At 30.1% G+C, this 27,522-nt stretch overlaps 4 protein-coding genes across 11 annotated transcripts; 2 read left to right on the forward strand and 2 right to left on the reverse strand.

The window, feature by feature from the left end:
* Positions 1-1,196: 1,196 nt before the first annotated feature.
* Positions 1,197-5,722, reverse strand: LOC105208280 (synaptobrevin homolog 2). Of its 3 annotated transcripts, none has more exons than XM_011178096.3 (6): positions 5,514-5,722; positions 5,239-5,288; positions 4,893-4,943; positions 3,285-3,517; positions 2,561-2,652; positions 1,197-2,098 (listed from the first exon to the last, which is right to left on the reverse strand). In XM_011178096.3, exons 1-5 carry the CDS (start codon positions 5,577-5,579, stop codon positions 2,567-2,569), a joined length of 486 nt encoding a protein of 161 aa, XP_011176398.1. In that variant the 5' UTR covers positions 5,580-5,722; the 3' UTR covers positions 1,197-2,098; positions 2,561-2,566. The 3 variants fall into 3 exon arrangements, with proteins under 3 accessions (XP_011176398.1, XP_011176407.1, XP_011155311.1); XM_011178105.3 differs by having other exon boundaries at positions 2,561-2,636; positions 5,514-5,721; XM_011157009.3 differs by lacking the exon at positions 2,561-2,652 and having other exon boundaries at positions 1,947-2,098; positions 5,514-5,721.
* An 874-nt stretch (positions 5,723-6,596) lies between these two features.
* On the forward strand, positions 6,597-10,438 carry LOC105208268 (arrestin domain-containing protein 17). Its single transcript, XM_011178085.3, has 6 exons — positions 6,597-7,320; positions 8,315-8,470; positions 9,082-9,296; positions 9,440-9,622; positions 9,858-10,057; positions 10,219-10,438. Exons 1-6 carry the CDS (start codon positions 7,203-7,205, stop codon positions 10,271-10,273), a joined length of 927 nt encoding a protein of 308 aa, XP_011176387.1. The 5' UTR covers positions 6,597-7,202; the 3' UTR covers positions 10,274-10,438.
* Positions 10,439-13,232: 2,794 nt separating this feature from the next.
* On the forward strand, positions 13,233-20,057 carry LOC105208236 (arrestin domain-containing protein 17). 3 transcript variants are annotated; one of them, XM_011178048.3, is made up of 8 exons: positions 13,354-13,662; positions 15,606-15,761; positions 15,951-16,165; positions 16,283-16,468; positions 16,553-16,761; positions 17,453-17,700; positions 18,018-18,146; positions 18,224-20,034. In XM_011178048.3, exons 1-8 carry the CDS (start codon positions 13,545-13,547, stop codon positions 18,238-18,240), a joined length of 1,278 nt encoding a protein of 425 aa, XP_011176350.1. In that variant the 5' UTR covers positions 13,354-13,544; the 3' UTR covers positions 18,241-20,034. The 3 variants fall into 3 exon arrangements, with proteins under 3 accessions (XP_011176341.1, XP_011176350.1, XP_039311590.1); XM_011178039.3 differs by having other exon boundaries at positions 13,233-13,662; positions 18,018-20,057; XM_039455656.1 differs by lacking the exon at positions 13,354-13,662 and adding an exon at positions 14,474-15,451 and having other exon boundaries at positions 18,018-20,057.
* Positions 18,972-27,373, reverse strand: LOC105208250 (longitudinals lacking protein-like). Of its 4 annotated transcripts, none has more exons than XM_039455658.1 (4): positions 27,223-27,373; positions 22,946-23,179; positions 22,498-22,711; positions 18,972-21,168 (listed from the first exon to the last, which is right to left on the reverse strand). In XM_039455658.1, the coding sequence occupies exons 2-3, from the start codon at positions 23,132-23,134 to the stop codon at positions 22,517-22,519; spliced, it is 384 nt and encodes a 127-aa protein (XP_039311592.1). In that variant the 5' UTR covers positions 23,135-23,179; positions 27,223-27,373; the 3' UTR covers positions 18,972-21,168; positions 22,498-22,516. The 4 variants fall into 4 exon arrangements, with proteins under 4 accessions (XP_039311592.1, XP_011176378.1, XP_011176361.1 ...); XM_011178076.3 differs by lacking the exon at positions 27,223-27,373 and adding an exon at positions 23,824-24,003; XM_011178059.3 differs by lacking the exon at positions 27,223-27,373 and adding an exon at positions 23,817-23,997.
* Positions 27,374-27,522: the final 149 nt, after the last annotated feature.

Here is a 27,522-nt window from a genome sequence, read left to right on the forward strand (position 1 = left end):
AACATGATCGCTTTTCATTGTGAAATCGCAAGTTTTTAATGAATGTATTCGAATAAAAAGTATTTTTTATCTTTTAAAAATAATTTAAAATTTTTATTCTATAAATTATTTACATATAATGTGTTATATACATTTCTATTTATTTCTATTTATTCGATATCTTATTTTAATACAAAAAAATTATTATTAATAAGTAATATTTTTTTTTAAATAAGCATTAATCTTTGAATATATTGTTTTTTTTTCTTTTTTAGAAAAAGATAAAAAATAATGAATACATTTTTAAAAATTTAATTATGACAAAAACATACTAGATTACCATAAATCATAAATAAAAGATGATTTATACATAAGGTTAGCAAGCCTATGTCAGACACAGCACTGTGAACTCAGACTGACGAAATTAAATATAGTGTTAGCAGGCCTAACATTACGTTTAATTTCGTTAGTCTCGTGTAACTTATTATTATAAATAATTTATATGTGCTGCAACTGTACTCTCAAAGACAAATTAAAATTCTAAAAAGTTTTTATGCTTGATTGTAATTGATAGATACTTAATAGTAAATGAAAGACACGCACAAGCACATTATTACGTTTATGTACATTTATACACGAATTTACACTCACGATTATATATGTTATTTCTTTGTATAAAAATGAATATCAGTCTTATTTACATAAAGGGAGAAGGTAATATTATTATATTCTGTGTATTCTGCCCACTCATATCACTTCGTTATTCAGTGACAAATTCTAGTAATTATTTTTGAAATAACTTAATTGTTTAGTAGCCTGCCGTTATGTAGTGACACTAATATTAATACACAATAGCCGATTTATTATAAGTCATTTTTACTTTCAAACATTTCAAAACATTTTCAACGTACATTTTAATATTTAATTACACATACTTTCTCATTTTTTAATTTGAGTGCATTATCATACGAATATATGTAAACGATACAAAAAAGTGTTGAAATACCTTTCCGTTTTCTTAAAAAAAATTAATAAATATTAACGGGATTTTTTGAACACCAAGTTTGTTAGCCACAGAGTTCCAATCATTTCATTCTATAGGTAAAAATTCATCGGGTATAAAAAAACAAACATAATTTACAATTTATTACTAAAAAAATTGTGAGATAAAAATTATGAAATAGGAAGGGGATCATAGCATACTAACAACTAATATATTATTAAAAGCAATTTTTAATTGAATAAAAAACTTATAAATTAATGATTATTCGTAAATCTTACACACTAATAAGTGTTACAAAACGTTAGATGAACATTTTATAAAATGTATTTTACTTGGATTAAAATAATTAATAATAAGAAGTTTAAAATAATTTCATTGGCTTAAAAAAGAACTTTTTAAAATGTCGAGACAATTTAAAATGTCGACTCAGCGGTGTAACATCCGACGTTAGGAAAATCGTCCTACAACTGTCTCCGAGTAAAATGGTTTCATTTTTTTTTTTTTTTTAATCTAGATCATATAAAAAGCTAAAAGCTGTAACAGTACTATAGATGCTGGAAATATTTAATCATTACTTTCTCGAGAGTAACTAATTTTCACAACTTACAGCTTTACTTTCGTAAATGCGTAAGTGAATACTATACTAATCCATAAAATTTTATTAAAATCGGTGATGCACTGTTAGTTCCCTTTGTAAGCAAAATCGCATTACACATTGAGAATTTTTGCCCAAAAAAACTTCGGTGCGTTAAACAAAAAAAAGCAAAAAAGATACAAAAGTAATTTTATTATTCAACACGAATGCAGAAATATAAACATAATTCAATTGAAACTAACGTGAGATATAAAACTGTAAACAACGCATCATCGCATCATCTTAATTTCAACTATTTGTTCATATAAAATTAACATAGATGGTAATGTGACTTTTATAATAATTCAATGTACAAAACAACGGCACGTGTTTACAAAAAAATAACATAGAAGAAATGTATTTGTACAGAAAAATTTATACAATTACAATACTTATAATTAGTTCGTAGGAAGATAATGTACAACATGTACAGCACAGATATTGGTGGTTCCTCAGTCAGGTGTATTTCACAACGATGGATACTAAAAAAATTAAAGAATATTGCAATGATAATCATATTGTATTATGAGCGCATCGTTAAGTGATTACGTGAAAGAAATGCAGCTATTAAAGCGCGAGAAATGTGATAAAAAGAAGTGAAAATAGAAAGTTTTAATAAATGAGCGTAAAATGTATTGCAAAGTGCAGACACTGCGCAGTGTAATAAAACGTTTAATGATTTTCAAACACGCAACTATTGTGATTTCTGAACAGAAACTTGAATAAGACAATTACATGTAAAAAAGTTTTACAATTAGTCATAATTAAGGCCATAAGCATAATTGATTAATCGCATTATTATCAAAATCGAGCGTTCAAAAACGTAAGACTACAATTTTGATTTTGATTAGTCGATATACTTACGGCTTTACGGTTATGATTAAAATTTTTTACATGTAATAGTCTACTATGCAAAGCTCATGGAAAATGTAAAAGATTTGTACCTTAATTCAAATGATCGAGGCTCGGAACATCATACTTGCTATCTGAGAACCAGGTAAAGTACCATGATGTCCAAAACTGAAAACGACACGCGCTAATCTAACTAGACAGTACTTAAAAATTGACTGATTTAACGCTTTTATTGTTGTTTTCAAATAGCTTTTAAATAGATAACAGCGTCATTTAAATACAGGAATTTTGTAAAATATATATAAAAAGTAAAATAGTATAATACTGAATGTGAAATTAAATAGAACGGGATAAAATGAAAGAGAAATGAATTTTGTTAACTAATAGAAGTTCTGGAAACTGTTGTAAAAGTTTGCATTATAAAATTAAAAGAATTAATTTTCAAAATCTTAATTTGATTTCATATCAATTGATTTGTTCTCAATTTGTTTAGGTATAGAAACTAATATCTCACATATTGTTTTTATTTCACAATGTCTAATATTTAAAAAAAATTTCTACTCATTCGCTTCCGAGCCACAAACCATTAGTTATTGTATCTTAATCAGTAATTAATAGTATTCATATTATGCAATGTTATTTTGCTAAATATCATGAAGAAAGAAAAAGAATTAAAGGAAGAAGAAAGCAAAATATGAATGAGTAGACCATGTGCAAATTGCAACAACAAACTTAAAAGATGTGAGAAGAGATAAAACGTGATACGTTAAGTAACTTGCTCGTTATCAGATATAAATACACGGTGCTATTTCTTACCAACTATAAAAAGCACGATCGTCACAGTAATGCTGATAATAATGATTCTAGATTTCACATTCTGCAGCCATGCTCTCCGTTGCGCTCTCTTCGCAGCTTCTCTAAATTCATTTCCAGCCATGCTCAGACGATCGCTCGCCTCCTGTAAATCCTCTAGCCTCTCGCCACGATCCATTACTTTTTGGACATTATCTCGCATCACGTCTGCCACTTCTTGAATCTGCAGCTTGACGCTTTAAATACAGATATTTAAATTAATACTAATCACTTACACCAATAATTTCACACACACAACGATTTGTATGTACACGGAGAAAATTTTCTCGTAGAATTTACTTTCCAAATCATAGTAGTTGTGAAATAACATGGACCCGAATTAATTTAATTAATATTAAAATTTTTGTCTTGAAATGATCTACAGAGTCTACTATTAATGTTTGTCACGCAAAGTATAGAACATCTTTTATATAACTATTTTGTATTATAAAATATGTTTTTATTAAATTTTACTAAAATTTTACTAAAATTATAATAAAATTTTTTGAAACTCGTATTATTCCATGATTACTATAATATTAAGAATAAATTATAAAAGACTTTTCTCCTTGTAGCATATATTATACTAGATAATTAACTCTTCGAGGATACATGAAGGATTTAAAGACTCCAGCAAATTAACAATTTTAAATTATTCTGCCTCAAATTCAAACAAATACAAAAAAAGTAAAAAACGTTTCACGTCAAACAATTGTGACATCGTATTCCGGAAAATGTTAAAAGAGTGTACCAGAATTTTTTCAGATTTTTAGAATTTTAAAAATTCTTTCAAAGGCACTTAGAAATAGTAGCTCCTTGTGTCGAGAAAAGTAATGAAAAACAATGGAATCTTCGAAGGGTCATAGTGTATTTGATTTTGATTGACTCGAATTGATGGTCCGTTCTTTTTAGCTGCATTTCTTGCGCAGTTTATCTTTTCTTTTGTAGCTAAAGAACAGACCATCGAAGTTGGTTCAAATCATCAAATCAAATATGCTATAAAACTGACTCAACAAACATAAAGTTCAGTTCAAGACCAATATGAATTTAAAGCGCAGATCCATGTACAATATAATTACTTTTTTTCCTTTATATATTTCAAATAATGCAATTTAATTTCTTCCGAACGCAAAAAATTTCTCTGTCGATGTATTAAAATTGGATTTTTGTCCTTATTAAAAAAACATTTGCAATCATAATTTAGAACAGCCTTTGTATTATTGCACATTCATCCATGCTCGCATTAGTCATGAATTGAATTTTATAGCTTGTCTATAGATAAGAAACAATTATTATTTGATTTAATTTATTCATTTATTCCGCTTCAACAAATTTTAAAATTGCATTTTAGCAAGCAACAAAAATACATTTATAATAAATAATTGCATATCACAGACACATGTATATATAAAGTAAATGTAATTAAAATTACATAAAGATAATAAAATTGCATGGAGAAAATTATATAATAATGACAACAAAATGGTAGAAGATTTTAATTAAGAAAACACGTGTTTCTTTAATATTATTTTAATGCACACACAAATCCTTAAATAATATATCATCACTCACCTATCCATCTTATTGTCAACATTCTCATTTCCACTTGACGTACTGGGCCGACTGTAATTGCATATTCCATGTCAGTACATATGTAATAATTAAAGTAACTTCCGGAAAAATATAACAAGTCAAAATAGACGAATAGACAAAAATAAAAATTATATACAAATAAATTATTTACATTAAAATGTTACTACTAATATAAATGTTAAAGTGTATTAACTATTTTATTATCTTAGTATTTTATTAAACACAATACTTGATTTCTAAGTAAATTGACAATTTTTCAAACATTTACACTTGCAAAGGTTTTTTACTTAATTAGAAAGGATTATAAAAGAATTTTCTATCTTACGTGAACAGCATCTCCTCGTCGAGATCGCTGTCATGCTCCAATAATGACTCCTGCGAAATAACAGTTCAAATATATGTCAAGTTTCCCGCCAAACATAACGTCGTTTTCGAATGCTGCATTCTTTAAACCGCGTTCCGAAATTCACTGCAAGCACTAAAAATCTATAGTTCACGTTACATATACTATAATTTTCAGTACTCTGAGTAAATAACGAAACACACCTTTAATGTACGAGTTCTTGGATGTGCACCGATGCGACAACAAATGATACTCACTTTCTCATCTTTATCTGCGGCTTTGATGTCTTCTTTGGATAAACTACGTTTACCAGACGACAACATATCCTCGGAAAAATAGGCCTGCCTGTTATTCGCAAGCCTTAAATGATTAGTTAGCACACTCAAAAGATTTTTCTTGGTGATTAGAATTTAGCCTTCCACGAATACTCGGCCATTTTGATAGAAGCTATTCTATCATACCGACTTTGTGATGGGCAACCTATGAATTGTGGATCAACATAACAGATGGCAGAAACGTGCAAATCGCAAAACGGTTAAGTAGTACTCACTTTTTACCACAAGAGCATGACTTACCGACGCATTTATATTTCTAATATGATATAATATTAGAAATTACAAATGCATCGATAAGTCATGCTCCTATGATAAAAAGTGGGTACAACCATTATGAATCACCTTGTATACATAGAAAAAAATTTAGTATTAAATCAACAATTCATTGTTTTATATATAAGCAAGAATATAAAATTATGGAATTTATTATCTTACGCAGACATAATTTGCTTATAAGAAGAAAAAAATGTTCTCCATGTAAGCAAATTATGTCTCTTTAATTTATAAATTCTTCCAAAAAGATTTTATATCCTTACTTATATAGGGTGATTATTAATGGGTGTACCCACTTTTTACCATAGGAACATGATTTGCTGACGCATATGTAATTTCTCATATTTTATATATATATATTAGAAATTACAAATGCGTCGGTAAATCATGCTCCTATGGTATAAAGTGGGTACAATCATTAATAATCATCCTGTATATGATACGCAATAAAAAGTTTTTCATATATAATTATGTATAGTTATATATAATTATATATAGCTGTACATATAATTATACATCAAATATGTTTATATATATTAAAATATATATAATCCTATAATCATGTATGATTTTTATGTAAATTTTTTTATTACAATTATACATAATTATACATGTATAACTATATACAATTTATATATAATTGTTTTTAATTATATGTAAAAATTATTCATAATTATGTATAATTATATATAATTATATATTATTATGTATATATTTAAAATGACGGCAATGACAGCAAAACATCCCACATTATTTCATGACAATGACTGTCATTCTAACATCATTTTAATATTTTCTGTAACACTTCAGATTTAAGCCATTTTCTGTTGGATTTCCACTTTATTTTCAGTAGCGGCCATCTTAGACCTCTTATTAGGATTATACTCCCACCACCGTAATGCTCTTTCCAGTCCTCCATGGCAAACGGACCAGAGTAGATAATATTATATTGTTATTCAGACTGTGAGATCGGACGGATCGTTCTTGATTATTCGGACTAAAAATATATCAGTGTTGTTTATCTGCTTACATCTTTATTTTATTTGCTTATGTCATTAAGTTTTCCTTATAGTGAGATCCAGTTTGAACCAGCTTACAGTATTATCAATTTCTTACTCTCAATCACTTAAATTTAAATTATACGATCTTCCGTAAGATCATCGATCTTTCATACCCAGCCAGAAATAATAATAAAATCAATGTCGAAATCATCAAATCGAATCGACATCAATTCAATATCGTACTCATTGAATCGATGTCGATTCTATTATCATTTCTAATCAAAAATTTGTCGATAATGTGACGAGATCGCAACTAAAAAGTGCATTGTCGTAAAAAATGCCGTCGCTCAACATTTTTTGCTTTGAATTTGATCGGCCGGGTACTGTTTACACACCCGGTGAAATCATCAGCGGTCACGTTATTATCGATCTGGAAAGGGAAAAAATTGCAGAAGGTAAATAACGTAATTGTCTTAATAAAAGATATATCGATCAAACAAATTAAGTGACAAAATTATAATCATGTGGATCATTTGCTAATTATTTTGTTTTCCTTTTATTCTTTATTTTCAAAATACATAAGCAAAAAATAATTATCAAAGCTATGTCGAATTGATATCGAATTGATAACTTCAACATCACTTCAATGTCAATTTTACGTCGATTCGATTATCATTTCTCGCTGGAATAAGAATGTTTTACAAAATTTAAAAATTAAAGTTTCGGTATCATCTAAAGTTTTATAATATCTAGTTCTGGAGACATCGACGTGAATTAAAATTTAAACTTTAGAAATGTAATATACACTTGTAGACTTGTATTATCTTAACAGATATAGAGATTATTAATTCGTAGATTATCGATAATCTGATAACGAATGTTTGAGGAATTATATCATATATGGATACTTTGATAACGCGTCTAGAAAGAAAATCATTTGTGGTAACTTTCAGTATAGGATATATTTTTTGTGCACTATCGTTTATATATATATATATATATATATATATATATATATATATATTACATTTAATAATAAAATTGTCATTTTTTAAATAATATATAATAAAGACAAGAATTTCACGAGTCTTTTCCTTTAAGAAAAATTTACATTCTCATTGTAAAATAATTTAAATAGCATACGTATTCAAGTAGATATATATACTTGAACTAACAAGATGACTTGCACAAGATATATGTAAACAATAAATATTATTTATTTATTGAATAGAACATCAAATATTTATATTTAAATAAAATTTGTACACGAATTTGTACACATATATTCAAATGATTTAAATAATGGCACGTTCCAACACAGCTATTTGTATCAGATTTAATTTTGTTTTAAATATATATTTTTATAACTAATATAGATTTTCTAAATTAATCTTTTATTTTGTCAAACTTTAAAATAATCATTAATCTATATAAAAACTAATATTGCAGCACTAAAATTATCGATTAAAGGAGAAGCTAACGTCAGATGGGAAGAGAGTACGAGTATGACAAATAGTAATGAAAATTCTACATCTTCCACTATTACTTATTGGGGAAATGAAAAGTATTTTAAATTCACTATCTTGCTGTTAGAAACAACGAAAGGTTACGTATCATTTATTAAAAGATAAATCCCATATATTGTAAAATTTTATAATAATGTAAAATTACAGTATATAATATAATGTAAAAATCTATCCTACTTAACGTAATGCTTAATCATTTTCTTTCCTAAATAAATATTATTCATTCGTGTATGCATCGCAATAAATTTACATGCTACAAATATGCCACAAATAATCACCTATTAATCATCAAATGTAAGAAAAAAAAATGTTAATAAAAATTAGAGTACTAAAAAAGAGTTTTTCCGACTCGAAAAGCAAAGAGAACAAAGCTATACAAAGAAAATATATTTCTTTTAAAGTGAATTCGAGCAGTAAATAAATAATTCACTACATATCGAAATATGTATTGCCAAAGACTAATAATTATAATTTGTTGAACTTCCGAATTAAAAAAATTCCTTGTATGGCATATTAATTTGAAGAACGCATAAAATAAATGTACAAGATAAAATGTATAGATAATATATAAAATAACGTATAATGTATAATTAAGATTAAAATGTAAAAAATAAATACGCGCGCATTTGTTATAATTTACCTCGCAATATTTAAATTCTGAATCTGTATCTAAACTTTCATTAATTTTAGGCGATGGAAAAGTACATATTCCTGCAGGGTTGAGTAGGTATCCTTTTTGTATCCAATTACCTCACGAAATACCATGCAGCTTCGAACATCGTATTGGTCATATTAGATACAAGATAAAAGCAGTTATTGTTAGACCATGGCAATTCAATTACAAATGTGAAGTTATGCTCACCATCTTTCGGACTTACGAATTAAATATTCGTTATGAACAATGTGTGAGTTAAATCGATATGCAAAAAACTTTTATTATTATTTTATTATCTTTACATTCGAGAATCAGAATATACAAAATAATTATTTTGTGACAATCATATTCAAACAAATGTATTGAAATTTAGTAACGTTTTATTTATATCAGATCGGCGTACACGATGAAATAAAGCGACCTTTCACTTATCTCTGCTGCATCGACAGAGGTTTGATACACATGAATGTTAATTTGTCAAAAACAGGATTTGTTCCAGGACAATGGATCGAAACAATTCTTAATTTAAGGAATACTACCATTGAATTGCAAAAAATCTGCATTAAATTACAACAAGTAAGTTTGTAAATAATTCATATAAATGGTATTCAATATTATCGTTGTAAGAATTGTATGGCTTGAGCATAAAGGAAAAATAAATTTTTACATATTTGTCATTTTCCTTTTACGCTGCACCTACTATATGTTCCGATCATTATTTTTATTAAAACACTAAAATGAGGAACTTAATCAGAATTTAAATTTCATTTTGTACTACTTATTTACCAAATATTAATTTCTGCTTTAAAAGTCTTTTAAATTTTGTGCAACTGCGAGGGAAAAGCACGTTAAGGAAACTGTGGCAAAAGTACAAAAAATAGGACCATTCGATAAATATGCTATTATCGAGTTACGTTTACTTATTCCATCGGTACCACCTTCGGAACTGGAATTCTGTAATATAATTCATTTAAATTATATTCTGCGAATCACTCTCCACAATTCAAAAATGTACGTATACATACATCAAAAACATAGTAATAAACCAGAAATTATATTTATATAATATGTTACACACTTCTCTGATCTGTTGATGATTATTCAATAACAATTGAATGTAATACAATTAAATGGAATAACTTTAATGACTTAATATCAATTATTTTCAATAGGTTTCGCAAGATTGTCAGAGAATATCCGATTTTAATTGGAACAATACCACCGTAACCTGATCCATCAATCCCTACAGCTTCGTTTTTTTTATGTATATCCAAATCTACATCAAAAACCGAAGACAGGACTTTGAGATTTAACCAAATGTACATTGTACCAAATGTACACCTTTTTGAAGTTTATTATCAATACAAAAATTTCTGGATAATACATAAAATACTCAATCAACAGATTCAATTGAATAATCCCTATGCAATTTGTAAATATTTATACATTTCTATATTTTACTTTATTAAAGATATATTTTTAGTAATTTATTATATTTTTTAAAGTAAAGAATAAAGAATAACTAAAAAAGAAGGTTAATAGAAGTTAGCGCGGTAATTGTGATTATCTTAATGTTTAATCTTAATGTTTAATATCTTAATGTTTAATAATACTTTTTCAATACATTTCTAAAATATGTTTAAAATGTTGTATTGTAATGAATTTTTTAATTTATTATATACAAAATTTTTATAAATAGTTTCTATGTATTTTTTATTACATATTTTTTCATAAAAATATCTTTTATTTATAAAAAATATGTAATTATATTTAATTAGTTTAAACACTGTATTTATTACGACTATTACCGATTGTGAGTATACACTTCTTTTCATTATGTATATTACTCAATCTATTTTATAATAATTTTACAAATTACATTTTCGCTAAAATAAAATGTCAATTCCGCATTTATATTGGACAAAACGTACAGATAATATGAATTTAATTTGTTATAACGAGAAATCGATTTTATGCATCGATTTGATATGTCTCTACTTTAGCATTGTCGACATGGCATCATACAAGTATGAAAATTTAGTAGTATCAGAAGTCACATTAGCACTGTCGGCATAGTATCATACGAGTATAAGGCAGAAGTTACTAGATAACTAATGCATGCAATATAAATTCGAGAGAAACATTTATTAATACGTGTTATCTTGTACAATCTCTTGAAATGAAATTTGCTAGTACATAGAAAGATATAAATATTCTATAGTCAATACACTTTAAGTTATAGAAAGTCTGAAATGTAGTTAACTTTAAATGGACAGACATTTATATTCCCATGTATGAGAGAGAATTATTTGATAATATATCGCATTGATCATCCTGATTGTCTTTATTTCATAATTAATCGCTGAAGATAAGCAATTGCAAAATCATTGCAAAGCAGAGTGCACAATCGTAGTTTAAACTCGTACAAAAATATTCGACATGCGATACACTTCCACGTAACATCAATTAAGCGTTTATATATAGTACGTCTAAGAAATGACGAAAATACCTCATTTAATTGAAAGTAGCGCGTTTTCTAACGACGTCTGAGAACTAAAAAGTTCATATACCTGTGGGAGCAATAATATTTTCAATGGGATCTTGAAACGCACGTAATACACATCATCTAACTCATTATCCAATTACTTCTTTTTATGAAATAGTTGAAATTTATTTTAACAGTTTGTTTTAACACTTCTCGTCATTTAACAATCTTCATGTTATTATGACGTTCAAAATGACGTATTTGTATCGCAAAATTGTTGTACATCATGCAACAGTATCAGTTCTCCGTAATACTTCGTCAACATTTCAAAGAATTATATTTTTATCCAGTTATAATGACGTCATACGTCTACGTAATGTACTACAGTGTATAACACATGTTATACATATATGGAAACTAATTTAATGTTAAGCATAGAGACTATTGTTGTATAACACAAGTGATGAAAAAAAAATTTACCATGTCAAATGTTAAAATTAAGAAAATACATGTGTTCACATTCAAACACTTATATTTTAAAGACACCATTAAAATCTAAAGGAATTTTTCACAGTAAACTTTTTTTTGTTCACGGAAGAAGAGGAAAATCTTCGCAGGCCCACATCCAGAACTGACGAGACTGTCCCCGATCAGCCGGAACTAACCGAAGCCCGAACTGACCTGATAAGATAGACCAAGACAGACATTGTCTGATTACGTAGGGCAGACGCCTTGGATCCCGTACATCAAGGTGTGGAGGATTTCATGCTAATACATCGTGAAAGCTACTATTTCGCATCGCCTACCCTCTAAAAATGTCTCTTTTTGTGTATCAGAGTATTTGACCGTTTCCCAGGACCAGCAATACACTATTACTTCAAGAGACATTCACAATGAACTTAATATACAGGTTGTCCCAAAATTCGCAGATTCGGAGTACAAGACGTGATACTTATTGTTAATGCTAAAAGAAACTTTTTCTTTTAGCAAAATTACGTTGGAGCGATAGTTTTTGCGTAAGAGCTAATTAAAGTTATAAACGAATAAGCGCTCTAGTCTATGAGGTGTTCAGGGCTGGAGCGCGTTCCTCATTCACTTGATCCTAGTATTTGGCTAATATTTACAAGTAATGTCTTCAGATGCTAATAAGGTTGTGTTATGATTAACTCACGGCATTTTAAGACTGTACATAAAAATCAATTATGAATTCACTTTTATCGGGCCATAATCTCTTCTTTCATATTATCATTTAAAATATGAAAAGTTCATAAAATAAATATTAATTTCATTCCTTACGTAATAAATAAATAGAAAAAGTGTCTAATTCTGTAGGTTCCCCCCACATCTGTTGGATCCACCAATAATTATAAATCTTGAATTATTATTATTAAAATAATTATTATTTATTCTTTATAAGAATTACTTTGGTTCTTTGAAACTAATTAGTGTCTTTCAGTCAAGATAAATTAAAGGGATTTCATAAATCCCACGTCTATAACTGTGATATAACAGATTTGAAGAGGATGGAAATTAATGGAAACATTTTCTTTCTTCCATTGGATTTTTTTTTATTTAATAAAAATATTTTTTACAATCATTGATATAATATCACGATATATTCTTGTTCTTTAATAACGTGCCATTATCTTCTGCTACATTTTCAATTTCTCGTATGCATTTACGTTTTTATAATGAAGACCAGAAGAAAGCTCTCCCACCACCTCTGAATCATCAAGGAATACGACATGGCACGCACCCCGATGACGTTAATGGTTGTTGAGTGCTGATACGAACCCACCCACGTCTCGACGCCGTTGGCGTCGGTCTAGCGACAACGCGATCCGTCAGACTACGCGGTACCAACATCGTAAGAAGACTTCGCGGTCGACGAGCCTCCCCGTCGCCACGTCGGACCGGTTGCATCTAGTCGCATTCCTCACCTCGGATCGCACTCATCGCTCCGAGCTCGATCGCTTCGTGCCCGATAAAAGTGAATTCTCGGCATACTTCCGAATGCCGTCGCTAAGGACCTTTCGCATTGAATTCGATCGCCCGGGCGCTACATATGCGCCCGGTGACATCGTCACCGGCGACGTCATCGTCGATCTGGCCAGGGAGAAGACAATTCGAGGTAAATAAACGTCTGGCGCGTGGCTGGCAGCGACACGAGCACGAGACTTCGCAATATCGAGCGAACGTATCGCCGCCGGTGCCGTCGACGCAGAGTCGGCTACAAGAGCGTTAGGCGCCAGCGAACGTGTTCCGCAGTGTACACTCACGTGCGTGTATGTATATGCGTAGAAATGTGTCAGTGCGAAACCAGGGCCGTGAAAAGAAGACAAGATTTCGGAGAAATGCGCTATTTATTAAATCGCTTGTGAAATAAAACAAATATTTCTTGAATATCAATTCTGGATTATAAAAAAATCAGAAATTGACAAGTTTAATCAAAGAGCAGTGAACGAAGTATGAATGTTAATTAATGTTAAAGAAACAAATTTAAAAAAACTCGAAATCTTGCAATTTGATTTTAAAAAATTAAAAAGCATAGAAATAAATGAATTTCTATAATTCTAAATGAAAACGCTAATGTAAAAATAATCGATAAATGCGAAAATTTCTGCTATATATATTATCAGGGTTTGGGTAGCAACTAGTTAAAAAGTTAAAAGTTAAATAATAAAGTTAAAAAATTAATAACTTTGAACTTTAATTAAGTTAATTTTTAATTACTTAATTTTTAACTTTTTAAATTGTTTTGAAACACACGAACTTTAATTTACTAATTTTTTCCCCAAGTTAAAAATTTATCTATGTAAAAGCAAAAAATTGTAAAAGAAAAAATACATTCCCACATAGAAAAACAATATTTCTTTGTTATTTACGTTATTCACAAACTTATAATAATTTAAGAATAAAATATTTTTCTATCCATATTATAATTGTCTAACCTAACTTTGTGAATCTACAAATTTCTAATTTAATATCAAAAATGCTTTTCAAAAGATAATTTAACTTTAAACTAGTCTTCTGTTCATATAACCTTCAATGTAAATTTATTAAATTAATTTAATAAGCTATTAACTTCAACTCAATAACATTTAACATTTAACTTAATATAATTAAAAAATATATTACAACAATTAATTAATTAAATATCACGTGCATTCACAAAAATAATATCAATATATTAACAATATATGCCTCTGATATTTTTAATTTTTATTACAAAAGAAGTTACTAAAGGTGATGTTTTCTTCGGTCGCTCAAATGTGCTAATGGTTCCTGTAATAAATCTTTATACGTAGTCCCGTCAGCTATAAAAGTACTCTTATCAAACCCTCAGAATGACATCATTCGACAACAAATAGTGAAACCACATGTGCAAAGCGTAACACGTATGCTTTCACATTTTCTAATTTGTGCTTCGATCATTATTGATAGCAACGCGTAAAAGGACCTTGCACACTTCTTATAAAGAAAACAGCTGTCAAATTTGCTAAATTTTTTATGTGATTGCTTTTATGATACTAATCAAATGCAATCTTAATAATCATGACCTCACGAAATCTCAACTTTTATAGTTATGGAACCCTAAATTGTTCAAAATTGTGTATTTTACAGTTATACATATATTTACTGTTTTCGCCACTATTGTTATTTAAGTGTAACTAGTTATGCAACATATGCCACATGTCTACGAGCATTATTGACATGTTTCAAACGACATTGAACTTTGTATGAGCTGCTTTATAATACAGTATTGTTATCAATACGCAAGTCTTTTCTGTATAATCATCGTAATCTACGTAAAAAAATTAATAGATACCATAGATTTCATTAATTTGTACACACAAACATCTATGGTGGTTCATAGAAAAGCCTTTATTTTTTATTTCAACGTTTAAGAAAAATGATAGGTAAATAGAGAAACAGAAACAAACTCATCATTTAATACTATTTTATTATTTATTAATATTAATGATTAATATACTTTTCAATATATCACATCTTAATGACAGATAATAATAGATATGTAAAAATATAAGGATATCCATATTTCTCTGATTGTAGCGCTGAAATTGTCAATCAAGGGAGAAGCTAATGTTAGCTGGGAGAGAAGAAGGACAACCAGGGATTCCCAAGGACACAATCGTACCAAAGTGGATCATTTTCGAGCAAATGAACAGTATTTTAATCTGACTTATTACCTATTAGGAAATACAGCAGGTAACACTCACAAAACTAATCTACTAAAAATTGATTACAGTTACCAAAACGTTTATAGTAACACCTGTAAAAGAACATTACAATAAAATAATTGAGTATGAGTGCTCGATCATTTTATTAGTTGCTGAAATTGCTTCTATGAAAGGTTGTTGATTTACTATTAAACAGACAAAACGTAATAAATTTCAGGCAATGGCGAGGTACGAATATCAGCAGGATTTCATAGATACTCTTTCAATTTCTCACTACCCTACAATATACCATGCAGCTTCGAACATACAAACGGTCACATCAGATACACGATGAAAGCCGTCATCGACAGACCATGGAGATTCGATCACGAGAGCAAAATTGCGTTTACTGTAGTCTCGTCTTATGATTTGAACACTCACAGTCATCAATGTGTAAGTGCAATCGTTAGAGATTCGCAATTTCTCTTGCCACATACAAAGATAACGTCAAACTCCAATATAATGTTACTGCGTGGCGACGTCACCAAAAAATCGAATTATATGTATTAGATCGGCGTAGATGACGAAGTGAACGAAAGTTTTTGTTGCTTCTGCTGTTTAAACTTGGGTTCGATGAAGATACGTATCAGAATACCGACGACAGGGTTCGTTCCGGGACAATCGATAGAGACTATAGTCAACCTCAATAACATCAGTAGAGTCAACGTGACGAAGATCTGTGTTAAACTGGAACGGGTAGGTACAATCGCGTAACCAGCACATCAAATTAATTTTAATCGATACGGTAATTATGATTTTTTTCCATTTCTGTTCATAAAGACTTTAGATTTCCACGCAAGATTACCATACAATACGACCAAGACGGATAAGGCGATCGTAAAAGTTGATCAAAGTATGGGACCATTTGGCCAGCAAGCTGAGGTTGCATCACGATTACAGATTCCACCAATACCGCCATCCCAATTGGAATATTGCAGTATAATAGATCAGAAATATTCTTTACGCGTTACAATTCATGTCTCTGGAACGTACGTCTACATCTCTCTACTAAAGCATATCTGTAAAATGAAATACAGCTTAATTCACGTACTTCACAATTATAGGCACATTTTTATTTTGAGAATATAATATTTTTGAATATTTTTGAAATATAACTCCGCTTATATCCCTATAAACACGTAATATTATTGTTATATTAAATAATATTCTTAAAATATTAATAAAAAATAATTATTCCACTCATGGTTATGATTCACTCCTGATAATATATTACATGAATATTATATGAAGAAGTAAATATTATTTTTTAATATTTTAAATTATCGAAAATATAAATTGTAAATGTAATAATTACAAAGTTTATGAATCTTTTATAATAATTCACATTAATTTTTTATTGCAATAATAAATATTCGTAGAACATTTTTACAATATTCCACGGATATTGAAGTAATATATCACGAATATTATGTAAAAAGACATATAATATTGACACAATATTCCCATAATATTAAAAATATTGAATATTCTCGAAATATTAATACTAATTTTTTCTGTACAATGAGTTAATAGTTTACTTTTTAATTAGTTCTTAAAGTTTTCATGAATCATTTTGTAGTTATTTGCAATAAGTATTCCGCAATTTACAAAAAAATAGCAATTAAAACATATTGATCAGTAATTTGTTTAAAAATCGATTTAATTTTCGTTTTATTGCAGGCATTGCAGTATTACCAAAATTTATCCGATCTTGATTGGAACAATTCCATTACACTCTACAATTCTATCCGCATCCTATATGCAAAACGTGCCTCAACCTACAGCTCCTATAATACAAGACGATTATGATCCTCCGCCACCGATGCCAACGTCTCCAGACTACGCACCACCAAATGTGCCCTATCCTCAAGCGATAGGTTTTGCCTCTCCGAGTCAACCCGGCACCTCAACCAATCCATGGGATATACGTAAGTTATTTGTGATACTTTTTCTTTGCAAACATTTTTGCAAAACTTAATACTGAATCTTAAATTAAATATATATATATATATATATGATATTTTCGAATTATATAATTGAATGTCGATTTTGTTTTACTGTCTCAATTTTATTGTAAGTATAATAAAATATCTGAACAAGAGAAAAAGTATTTTTCTATGAAAATATTTTGTTATGGAATTAAGAAATTAAAATATAATTTTTGCAAAATTTATCACAGACATTTGCTCTACAATTGTCAATTTTTTAAGACATTTAATTAAAAATAATTTTCTCTATTATTTAGCACCACCATCGTATGAAGAATGTATGCAAAGAGCAGATAGTATCAAAGATGAAGATGAATCAAATTATGTACATGGTGCTAATGAGCCTTTCGCACCGAGGTACCCGGTCTTCAATTTCGCACCGCCATGTAAGAACGGAACATTATTTACTACTGATCGCATCACATTTTTATAACACTACATTTTCAATATTTTTCTTCAATAGATCCACCAGAAAAATAAACAAAAACAAAATACCCTAAAAATACAAAACAAGAAAGAAATCCGTATCACGCGGCAATTGAGTTACTTCCACTCAATGCGTTTGTAACAACGAAGAAGCAAGTCAAACAGGAATTCAAAAACGCAGATTCTGATCGCTACTACCTCATGATATCTATAAGTAAATGTTACTCAACTTTCTTAAGTGTAAAAAAACCTTAATCACATATACATATTTTTATACTCTATATCACACTCTTCTTATATGTTTACAAATGTATTTTGCAGTATGCTTGTGTAGAACAAATTATGTATAATCTATAAGAAAAAAATATAATTTTGCGATGTTCGTTTACAAGTTAAAACGTTAAAATATTTTAAACAGATTAGAGAATAAAGATCCATAAGAAGATATATGCAAGGAGAAATAAACATAATTATGCCAAAAATGGCATATTTACACAATTTATTTTATATCTCTCAACATCATCATAATCATCATCGAGTCATATAATAGCAAAAGTAACGTTAACCAGAAGTGTTTTGAATGTCGGCTAGAACAACGGAAAAAAAGCATGATAGGAAGGGAGGGAAGAGAGATTCATCCCGATAACTCGTGCAAGCTAATCGATTTGTGAATTTGTCGTAAATACAAAAAAAGTGCAATATATGGAAGTCGGAGAGGAGTGAGAACCCTAACGAAAAAAAGCTACATGACGTAATCGTGAATTTTGCATGAACGGTCATATGAGATTTCCTATTCTACAATAATTGTATTCCAAATTTACAGCATAGCAAATGTACATGGTACTATTATTCACATTCAATCACCAAATGCCCGGCAAACATATCATTGTAGGAACTGAACCCATCCATTTCGACGCTTTTAACACTGCCTTAAATACTGAGATTAAACATATTTACGCGATATTGCTATCGGATGACTGCGAAAGATGCTGAAGCCTTTGATTGCACACAATAACACAAAAAATCGAGCTCATTTTAAAATGTTTACAAACTATTCTTACATTGCAAATTTTACTTGCACGAGAATGGTCCCGTTAATTATAAGAACTTATCGTCAGGCAATCGCCGAAATTTGTATGAAAGCCATTTTATTTTGATACAAAATCATTTCATAACCAGAATAATGGCTTTATCGTACGGAATAACTTAAATTCTTATTTTCTTATAAACGAGTTCTTTTCAATGGGCCATTCTTACAACGTAATTCGATCGAGGCGATTTCACATGTAATTCAAAAAACATCCGAAGCAAAATCCGTAAGAAACGATGCGTTATAATTCGTAACGTTCTGCGGTGATTGATTGACGTTCAATTATGTAAATACGATCCTAAGTCGGCATTCAGTGTCCGTAAAAGTTCACTCGTGCTAATTCGGCATAATCCAAGTAAAGATTGGAGTAAATTCATATTAGGCACAAGGACAATTAACTCGCAGGGAAACTCGCGAAACGCTGAAGAATTTCTCAATATGTAATTACATGAGCCAGCAAAGTCAGGAATTACGAGCGTCGACTTATCTCTAGATAAACGCAACTGATGGAACGTGTCGTCATAAAATTTAAAAAATAATATAAACGTGCAAAATTTGAAAATTAAAACAATATTGCCGGCAAAGAAAAATATAGCGTCTACAACAAATTTTTTGCGTCCTTGACTCGATGTTTCCTGACTTTTTTTCCTCAGACTTTTCCGAGCGTCCTGATTGTTCGGGAGGGAAAAGGAACTGTGAGCTCCGACTTTACAAAAATTTACTTCGCTTACATATATTACAATAACCTTCCCTCAATTTAAGACATTCAACCCTTAATATATTATTATCATAAATAAATTTGGTCTATATCGGTAATATTGTGAATACGCCGGTATAAATACTGGCAGTATTTGGTTAAGTAAAAATCATGATCACTAGAAGAGGTAACTTGTACGGAGATTAATTACGATATTACAATTCCTTTTGTATTTCTTTTCTTTGTTTTTTTTTTATATTTTGTACGAATACAAAACAACAATGTCTCAATACTGCAAAATTGATTAAAAATAATTATGTATACGCGCATGTTACTACTTCCAGTAAACCTGATTTGACATTCTTCAAATGATTTGCCGAGAATTTCGCAAATCTATCCACGATAGAAGCACGGCTTTCATCTGACACGATTTCATTACAATTTATCGCGATATGAATTATGAATGCCTCATGGGATCGATTTCTCAAAAGGACAGCTTCATAATCATGATAATTTGCAAAAACAGACGATGAAGAAAACAGTATAGATCTTTTTTTATCAAAAAAGAGACTTTCATATTTTTTATTTCGATATGCTGCCATGGATGAATCAAGTGACAGCTATGACAAAAACAAACGGAAGAGAGAGAGAGATAACGCTACTTCGTGAGTAGATCTACCAAATAGAATCGATAGGGTAGTGCTGTGAATCAGGTAGATCGGCTTGAAAAGAATGACCGTTGTAACAGGTGTTGTCAACATTTCCAACTTGATCCACCAAGACTGTCCCGGTCAGCATGCATCGTAAACTATCGCGACCCACCTTTTCGCGACGATTCGTTTTAAAAAAATAATCAGTGTTGTTATTGTTGCGCCACAATATGGCATAATGGGTTCAAGACAAACATCAACATCTTTTCTCTACATGCATGTACGTGTACATACTATCGATACAACCGTTAACATTAACTGAGAATAAGAAAAAGGCATTATTTTACATCATCACCGCGTGTTGATCCAAGTCATGAACCGAAGGACACTGAGTTGTGTGCACACGCAGTGTTTTTATCTTTTTTACATGTCTTTATAATGTATTTATTATGTATGTCGTGTTGTGTGTGTTTATGTTGTGTGGTGTATTTACTCAATCACTTTACATTATTACACTGTTTTTTCAGTCCACACTTTTCAAATACCTGCAAAGGGAAATTTATATTTTTGCATTTATGTATTTTGAAGTACGGTAACAATCATTAAAAAATCATGCATAAAAAATAATAACATGGAGTTGTATTCAATAAATTTGTTACATATTATGTACGTTCAATACGTATGCGACAGCCGCACGTAAATCAAGTTCATATATATTATTCGGCCGAAGAATATAAATAGATTTGCAGAATCAATAACCGAACAATGAACTCTCGTGCGACATACAAACTCCGAAATCAATAATGTTACTACAGAAAACTTACAGAATTTTTTAAATAATTTCCCTTTTTAATAAAATATATAACTCTTCGACTGATGCCTATTTCTACCAACACAGATTAACTTTAATCTTAGTTTAACTTACTCTTTATCTTTTTCCAATTCTTGGGGCTAGTTTCATATCCTCCTATTAACTTAACCAACCAGTTAAGTGTCAACTGTGATTAGTTATTTCTAATCAATTCTACTTAATGACAAATGCAATGGGTCAATTCTACTAGAAAAATCAGCTAATTAAGTTAACTGGAAGTTATGAAACTATTAAAACTAAAGAAAGATGAAAAGTTACAATTAAGATTACAATTAATCTGCATTTGTAGAAATAGGCATAAGACCCATTTACATTGTTTACAAATTTTAATCTCAGTTTAGCGTACTGTCTTTCTAATACCTATTTCTACCAACGCGGATTAACTTTAATCTCGGTTTAATTTGCTCGTTATCTTTCTTTAGTTCTAATAATTGGAAAACGATAAGGAGCAAATTAAACCGAGATCAAAGTTAATCTACATTGGTAGAAATGGGTATACGGCCAGTTTCACAGCCCCCAATTAATTTAATCAGCTGATTTGTCTATTGAAATTGGCTAATCGCATTTGTCGTTAAATAGAATTGATCAGACATAACCAATCCATTGACACTTAACCAATCAATTAAGTTAATTGATGGTTGTGAAACTGGCCCTAAAGGCTAGTTTCACTTTTGGTTAACTTAATTGGTTGATTTTTCTATTAGAATTGATCAATCTCATTTGTTGTTAAGTAGTATTGAGCAGCCACAGTTGACACTTAACTGATCGATTAAGCTAACCAGAAGTGAAACTAGCCCTAATTTTTAATAAGTTAAACAGAGTTTAAAATTAATCTATATTGATGCAAACTGATGCCTTACAGATTAAATCATCGATTGTATATAATTATGAAGAAAAAAAAATAATATAAATTTAAAATAAAATTACATAAATTTAGGAAAAGGCAAATTATGTAATATTATCAAATTTATCAGAAGCTAAATTAATAAATTTTAAAGCATACCATATTTACGTGCAAATCTTTAACCTTCTCTCTTAATGGCACCAGGAGCTTCGGCTAGTCCTTTAACTTTAAGCCGGTCTGCTGTTTTGAGAAATGCTGGCAACTGGTCTTGCGAAACGTTTACTTCACCTGCATACATAAATTCTAGAATAGCTTGTAGATGACTGTACGCAACGTCCTTTAGAATTATAATTGGATGCTTGGACGGATTTTCCTGTAATAAGTCAGAAATGGAAATTTATTTATCACGTTATTCATCACATAAACTAAAAAATATTAAAATATATACAAAAATTATTATTAGGCACCAAGCTCCGCAACAACTGTTATTAACTTTCTCATATTAATGACATTCGCATCGATTCTAATTTCACTTATTGTTGAAACTCATTTAGTTGCAAAGTGAATTAATTACTAGCAATGTTATCTAATAGTAATGTCAGCGTACCTCTAATAAAGATTTGAAGTAAGGACTACAAGCGGACAGGACCATTTTGTGTGCTTTGCAAGTCTGACCATCGCAAGCCAATGTCACATCCGTGAAGCTTTTCTCATCTCGCAGGTGTTTGAATGACGACACCATGTTCGACTGGAAGTCGTTCCATTTGAGAAAAAACTGCTGCTGCTCTCCCGCCATTGTGAATGCTGAATTTGCCCTATAACTCTTGCGTGATTGTGCAGTCTGCAACATTACAACGGGATGTCAGTCAACTTGACAAACGAATCAGAACTGCCTAAGCGCGTACGTCCCGTGAGATGGGAATCAAAGAAAGTAAAATAAGGCAAAAACCGATCAAGACCGATTAAGAAGATCGTGTGTCCGCGATTGTGGGCTATGAGAAAATAAAAAATAATTAAAAAAAAAAGACAGCGACACTCGAGAAACTATATCAATTCACGATACTGTTACAACAAACGCCGAGTCTTGATGAGAGAACGAAATTCGTATAGACGCGGGCGAGCAAAGGTTGTGACTCTTTGTAGGTTAAGCTAAAGGATGCCACGGTGAGCAAGTCAGAGAGAGTCAGCGAGACGCGATGACGCGAAGTCAGCCGAATCTCGTGCGAGGCTGTGCGAGACTGAGCGGATCATCCCGAGAAACAGATGAATTACGGCCATGACCGTGACGGATACCGGGTTCGCAACGATTCTCGTCACATCTCGTCACAGTACGCGTGTACACGTCCGTTAGCCTTCTTCCGTCAAAGAGACGCACACGACTCCGCGACACAACACACGACCCGCAAACACGGGCAGGCGGAATCGAACGCGCGATGCCGCGAGACCGAACTCGCACGGCGTGCACGCGGCCTCCTTACTTCGCACCGTCGACGTGCTGCTAAATTCTGGACGAGGCAACGACGTGGCTGATGAGCAGTAGCACCTTGCTGAAGGGAGAAACGCGAAAAATAGCGTAGCGCCAAAAACTTTTTGCGCGACCACCACGAATTTTTTGTTGTGGCTAATATCACGGCGAGGAAATTCGGCTGGAGTCGAGTCTTTCCGGCGACGGTCGGTCCGCGTATGCACTACCGACCGAAGTCACTCGTCAATGTGCCGCCAGATGCCGTGACCTGCTCCGATTGTGGCTGCGGAACTGTTGTGATACATCGTGCTTGCAACACCGTGCTTGCGAACCAATTTTCAATATAATTGGCAGATTTGGTAAGTCAATATTTTTTTTAAGTAATTAAAGGGATGCTGGTAATGTTGGTTTTATTGAAATTGATTTATGGGCGTGCGATATTAAGTAAATAATAGATATCAACATATCTCTAAAAAACAAATTATTACATCAATAAGTACTCACACATGTGTATAAATTTTAAAAGTCTTCTGTTATATTAAAGCTCCTATCTCATTTCTAACATTATTAAAAACATATCATTTATGTTATTTATATTATCGTGAGTTAGAATTATACTTGTCTTATACATACACGTTATAAAACTTATTAAGTACATACATTGTCTATCCTCCTACACAGCACACTTAATTCTGAGAATGTCCTAATTTATCCTAAAATGACAGACGATCTCATTCATATACCAATAAATAGGATCTGGGATATTTCAAAAAGATATCGTAAAATATCATTGGATATCATAAGATATTCTGTAATATAAATTGAATAATACGAAGCACATTACAGAGAAAAGTAATTAAATTTTAAAATTGTTAATATATCTGATTTTAATGTATTAATAATAAAATGATATAACATTAAATATATAATATTAAGAATTAAAAAGCTAAAGATATGATATCAAATTTTCATTATTGATATATCAAATTTCAATGTTTCACAATTTTTCAGGATTTCTATATAATTATGTAACTTTCTCAGATTTTTTTATATGAATTGGAACACTTCAAAAATACTTAAAAAGTCTACATCTTTTCTCTGAATTTTTCATATTAATTATGAAATGGCCTAAGATTTCTAAGATTTTTTTTTTCTATATTTTCTGATAAAATGTTATAAAATTAAAAAATATATAGAAATATCTAAATATTTTGGTAAAAACATTTTTTTTTAGAAATTATGGAATAAAAAATCTCAGAATATTTCAGAATTCACATATATGAAAAATTTTTGAGAGAAGATGTAGACTTTCTATATTTCTGAGTATTTTTGTCAAATGTTCCAATTCGTATAAAAATTATAAAAAATATTTTCACCAAGGTTACATCAAGTTCAAATTTTCTATAATTAGGTTATAATTATATAGATGACATTGAAAACATAACATCTTTTCGAAAATGACAATTCAATTGTAATAAATTGTTTTAATATTAACAAATTACAACTTCATACACTGAAAAAATTTATTAATTTGATTACATTTTTTTTAACTTGAATAAATTTCTTCAATTCAAATATGTATATATTTAAATTAAATAAATAAAATTGAAAACTTTAGTCACGTTAACAACTTTTGTCTAAGTGTATGAAGTTATACTTTGTTTTGTTGCTAACATTAAAACAATTTATTACAATTTAACTTTTAAATATTTAAACTTTCCTTACTCAAGTCTTTATACGTATATTATATTTATATTTAAGTATTTAACTTAAATACTTGTTTAATTGTAATAATTTAATTTATGTTGTTAAATACTTGTTGTCAACAATTTTTTTCTTTTTATAGATAAAGTTATAATTTTTAAACTGTATATGTAACATATAACGAAGTGTGTAACATATATCACTTTACTTTTTTAAAAAATTATTATATTAATAATTATTTATTAATAATTTATCGAAAATAAAATAATTTAACACTTTCTTGTGTCGAAAAGTGTTGTTTTGTATACAGAACAAGATTGTTCTCATTTCGAAAGAAGAAAAATTAAACATAGAATAAAAGAACTGAAAAAAAGATTGGTAAAAAACAACATTATCAGTTATTCCCGTTTCGTAATCTACTATTATGTAATATGCATGATGACACACATATATATATATAACATAAATTAGAGTGCGTATAGCGCTTAATTAGTGATTCGCGAAGGGATGTTAATTAACGCGATTTAATCTTGGTGTCAATCACGCGCAAAAGTCGCTAGTATTTTTTTATATGCCTTGATAATGACAAGAGTATCGACGCAAGCAAGTTACTGATATGCAGAAACTCGTCGTTCAAATCGGGCGATTAATATACGTCAGCGTGCGTTGGCTCGTAGATCAACGCACGCGTAACTACGCTGCGAGCATGATGTTGAGATAAAAAATCCGCGTTGATAAACAATCAAAACATGACGTAACAATGATTCGCCTATTCGTAAGGACACAAAACTGTTTGTCTCTGATTCGATCGCGGATGTACCTCGCGTGGAAAAGCCCACCGGATGTGTACCTACAAAAATTATCCTTCAAGGATTATAAGTTGATCTAGTAATGACGAAAAAGAATAAAAACATTTAATGAATCTGGAATATTCTGGAGAATTCCAAGAAAACGAAGATGAACTGTATTAAATTATGAAATAATAAGTGCTGCAATTATCATCAAAACATAAATAAGGAAAATTATAACAAGTTTTAAAATAATAAAATAATTCCTTATTTGATTTATAGATAATAATATATTGATTGCTGTAAATTATTCAAAAATAATATTCAAAAAATTATTCAAAAAAGATAAGATATAATAAAAATAATATCGTTTATTGATCTAATTGAAGCATATTAATGCGTCCTAAATTTTGATTCAAGCTTTTAAAATATTCTATAATTATAATATACTGTCTTACTAACTTAACTTATTATTTTATTATTAATGTTCAATAGCTTTCATATAATTTTGTTCGGATATATTTTAAGCAATTGAAGTGATACTTAACAATAACAAAATCTCTCAAAATTTATAGAAATTTTGACAGGAAACAAATATAATGGCAGAAGATTCTGAATGTGGTTACCATCAATTGCGCAATATCGTGTAAACGATGACACTTTCCTGCCGACTGCAACAGAGTACTCTTAAAAATAAATAGTGTCTTAAATAGGCGCCACATAGCATATGTAATCATTATACGTCGCGACACATCCGTGATATAAGCTGCATTAAATACGGAAAGTTATAAAACAGTGTATTACGTATATATTACTGTAAAAATGTATTTAATGAAAATTAATGAATGGCAATCAGAGACGCGATACCATCATACATATGATGGCCTCATATTCGAGATTAATATCTAATTTAAATTTGATTATTACCCATTTGAGCAATTTATGCAGTAGCTGACAATCCAAATAACTCGACTGATAAACCAGCTAATTGTTTTCGAGAGGGAAAATCCGTCACTAATAAAAGGCCACCTTTCGCATACGGCGTCACGCAAATAACACCAAGAGAATTAAGCGCTGGAAAACTTTTTCCGTCGCGCGGAGCCGTGACGAGACCGCAGTGTGCCAGGGCGTGAGGGATGGCGAGAAAACGAAGAAAAGAAAGAAAAAACGACGCGATGCTTGAGAGATCCGGAGGAGTGAAGGGGAATAGAAAAAAAGACGGCCAAA

The sequence above is a fragment of the Solenopsis invicta genome, chromosome 12 (assembly GCF_016802725.1).
Source record: "Solenopsis invicta isolate M01_SB chromosome 12, UNIL_Sinv_3.0, whole genome shotgun sequence".
NCBI classification, from domain to species: Eukaryota; Metazoa; Arthropoda; class Insecta; order Hymenoptera; family Formicidae; genus Solenopsis; species Solenopsis invicta.

Bases quoted from the DNA above. Each gene is read 5' to 3' on its own strand.
- LOC105208250 (XM_039455658.1), bottom strand. From the start codon at position 23,134: ATGGCGGGAGAGCAGCAGCAGTTTTTTCTCAAATGGAACGACTTCCAG. The intron at 22,712-22,945 runs GTACGCTGACAT...GACTTATTACAG, and splicing joins ACTTCAAATCTTTATTAGAG to GAAAATCCGTCCAAGCATCC.
- LOC105208268 (XM_011178085.3), top strand. From the start codon at position 7,203: ATGCCGTCGCTCAACATTTTTTGCTTTGAATTTGATCGGCCGGGTACT. The intron at 9,623-9,857 runs GTAAGTTTGTAA...CTGCTTTAAAAG, and splicing joins TCTGCATTAAATTACAACAA to TCTTTTAAATTTTGTGCAAC. The intron at 10,058-10,218 runs GTACGTATACAT...TATTTTCAATAG, and splicing joins ACTCTCCACAATTCAAAAAT to GTTTCGCAAGATTGTCAGAG.
- LOC105208280 (XM_011178096.3), bottom strand. From the start codon at position 5,579: ATGTTGTCGTCTGGTAAACGTAGTTTATCCAAAGAAGACATCAAAGCC. The intron at 3,518-4,892 runs GTGAGTGATGAT...CTGTATTTAAAG, and splicing joins GTTGACAATAAGATGGATAG to CGTCAAGCTGCAGATTCAAG. The intron at 2,653-3,284 runs GTAAGAAATAGC...TAGTTAGATTAG, and splicing joins GATCGTGCTTTTTATAGTTG to CGCGTGTCGTTTTCAGTTTT.
- LOC105208236 (XM_011178039.3), top strand. From the start codon at position 13,545: ATGCCGTCGCTAAGGACCTTTCGCATTGAATTCGATCGCCCGGGCGCT. The intron at 15,762-15,950 runs GTAACACTCACA...AATAAATTTCAG, and splicing joins CCTATTAGGAAATACAGCAG to GCAATGGCGAGGTACGAATA. The intron at 16,762-17,452 runs GTACGTCTACAT...GTTTTATTGCAG, and splicing joins ACAATTCATGTCTCTGGAAC to GCATTGCAGTATTACCAAAA.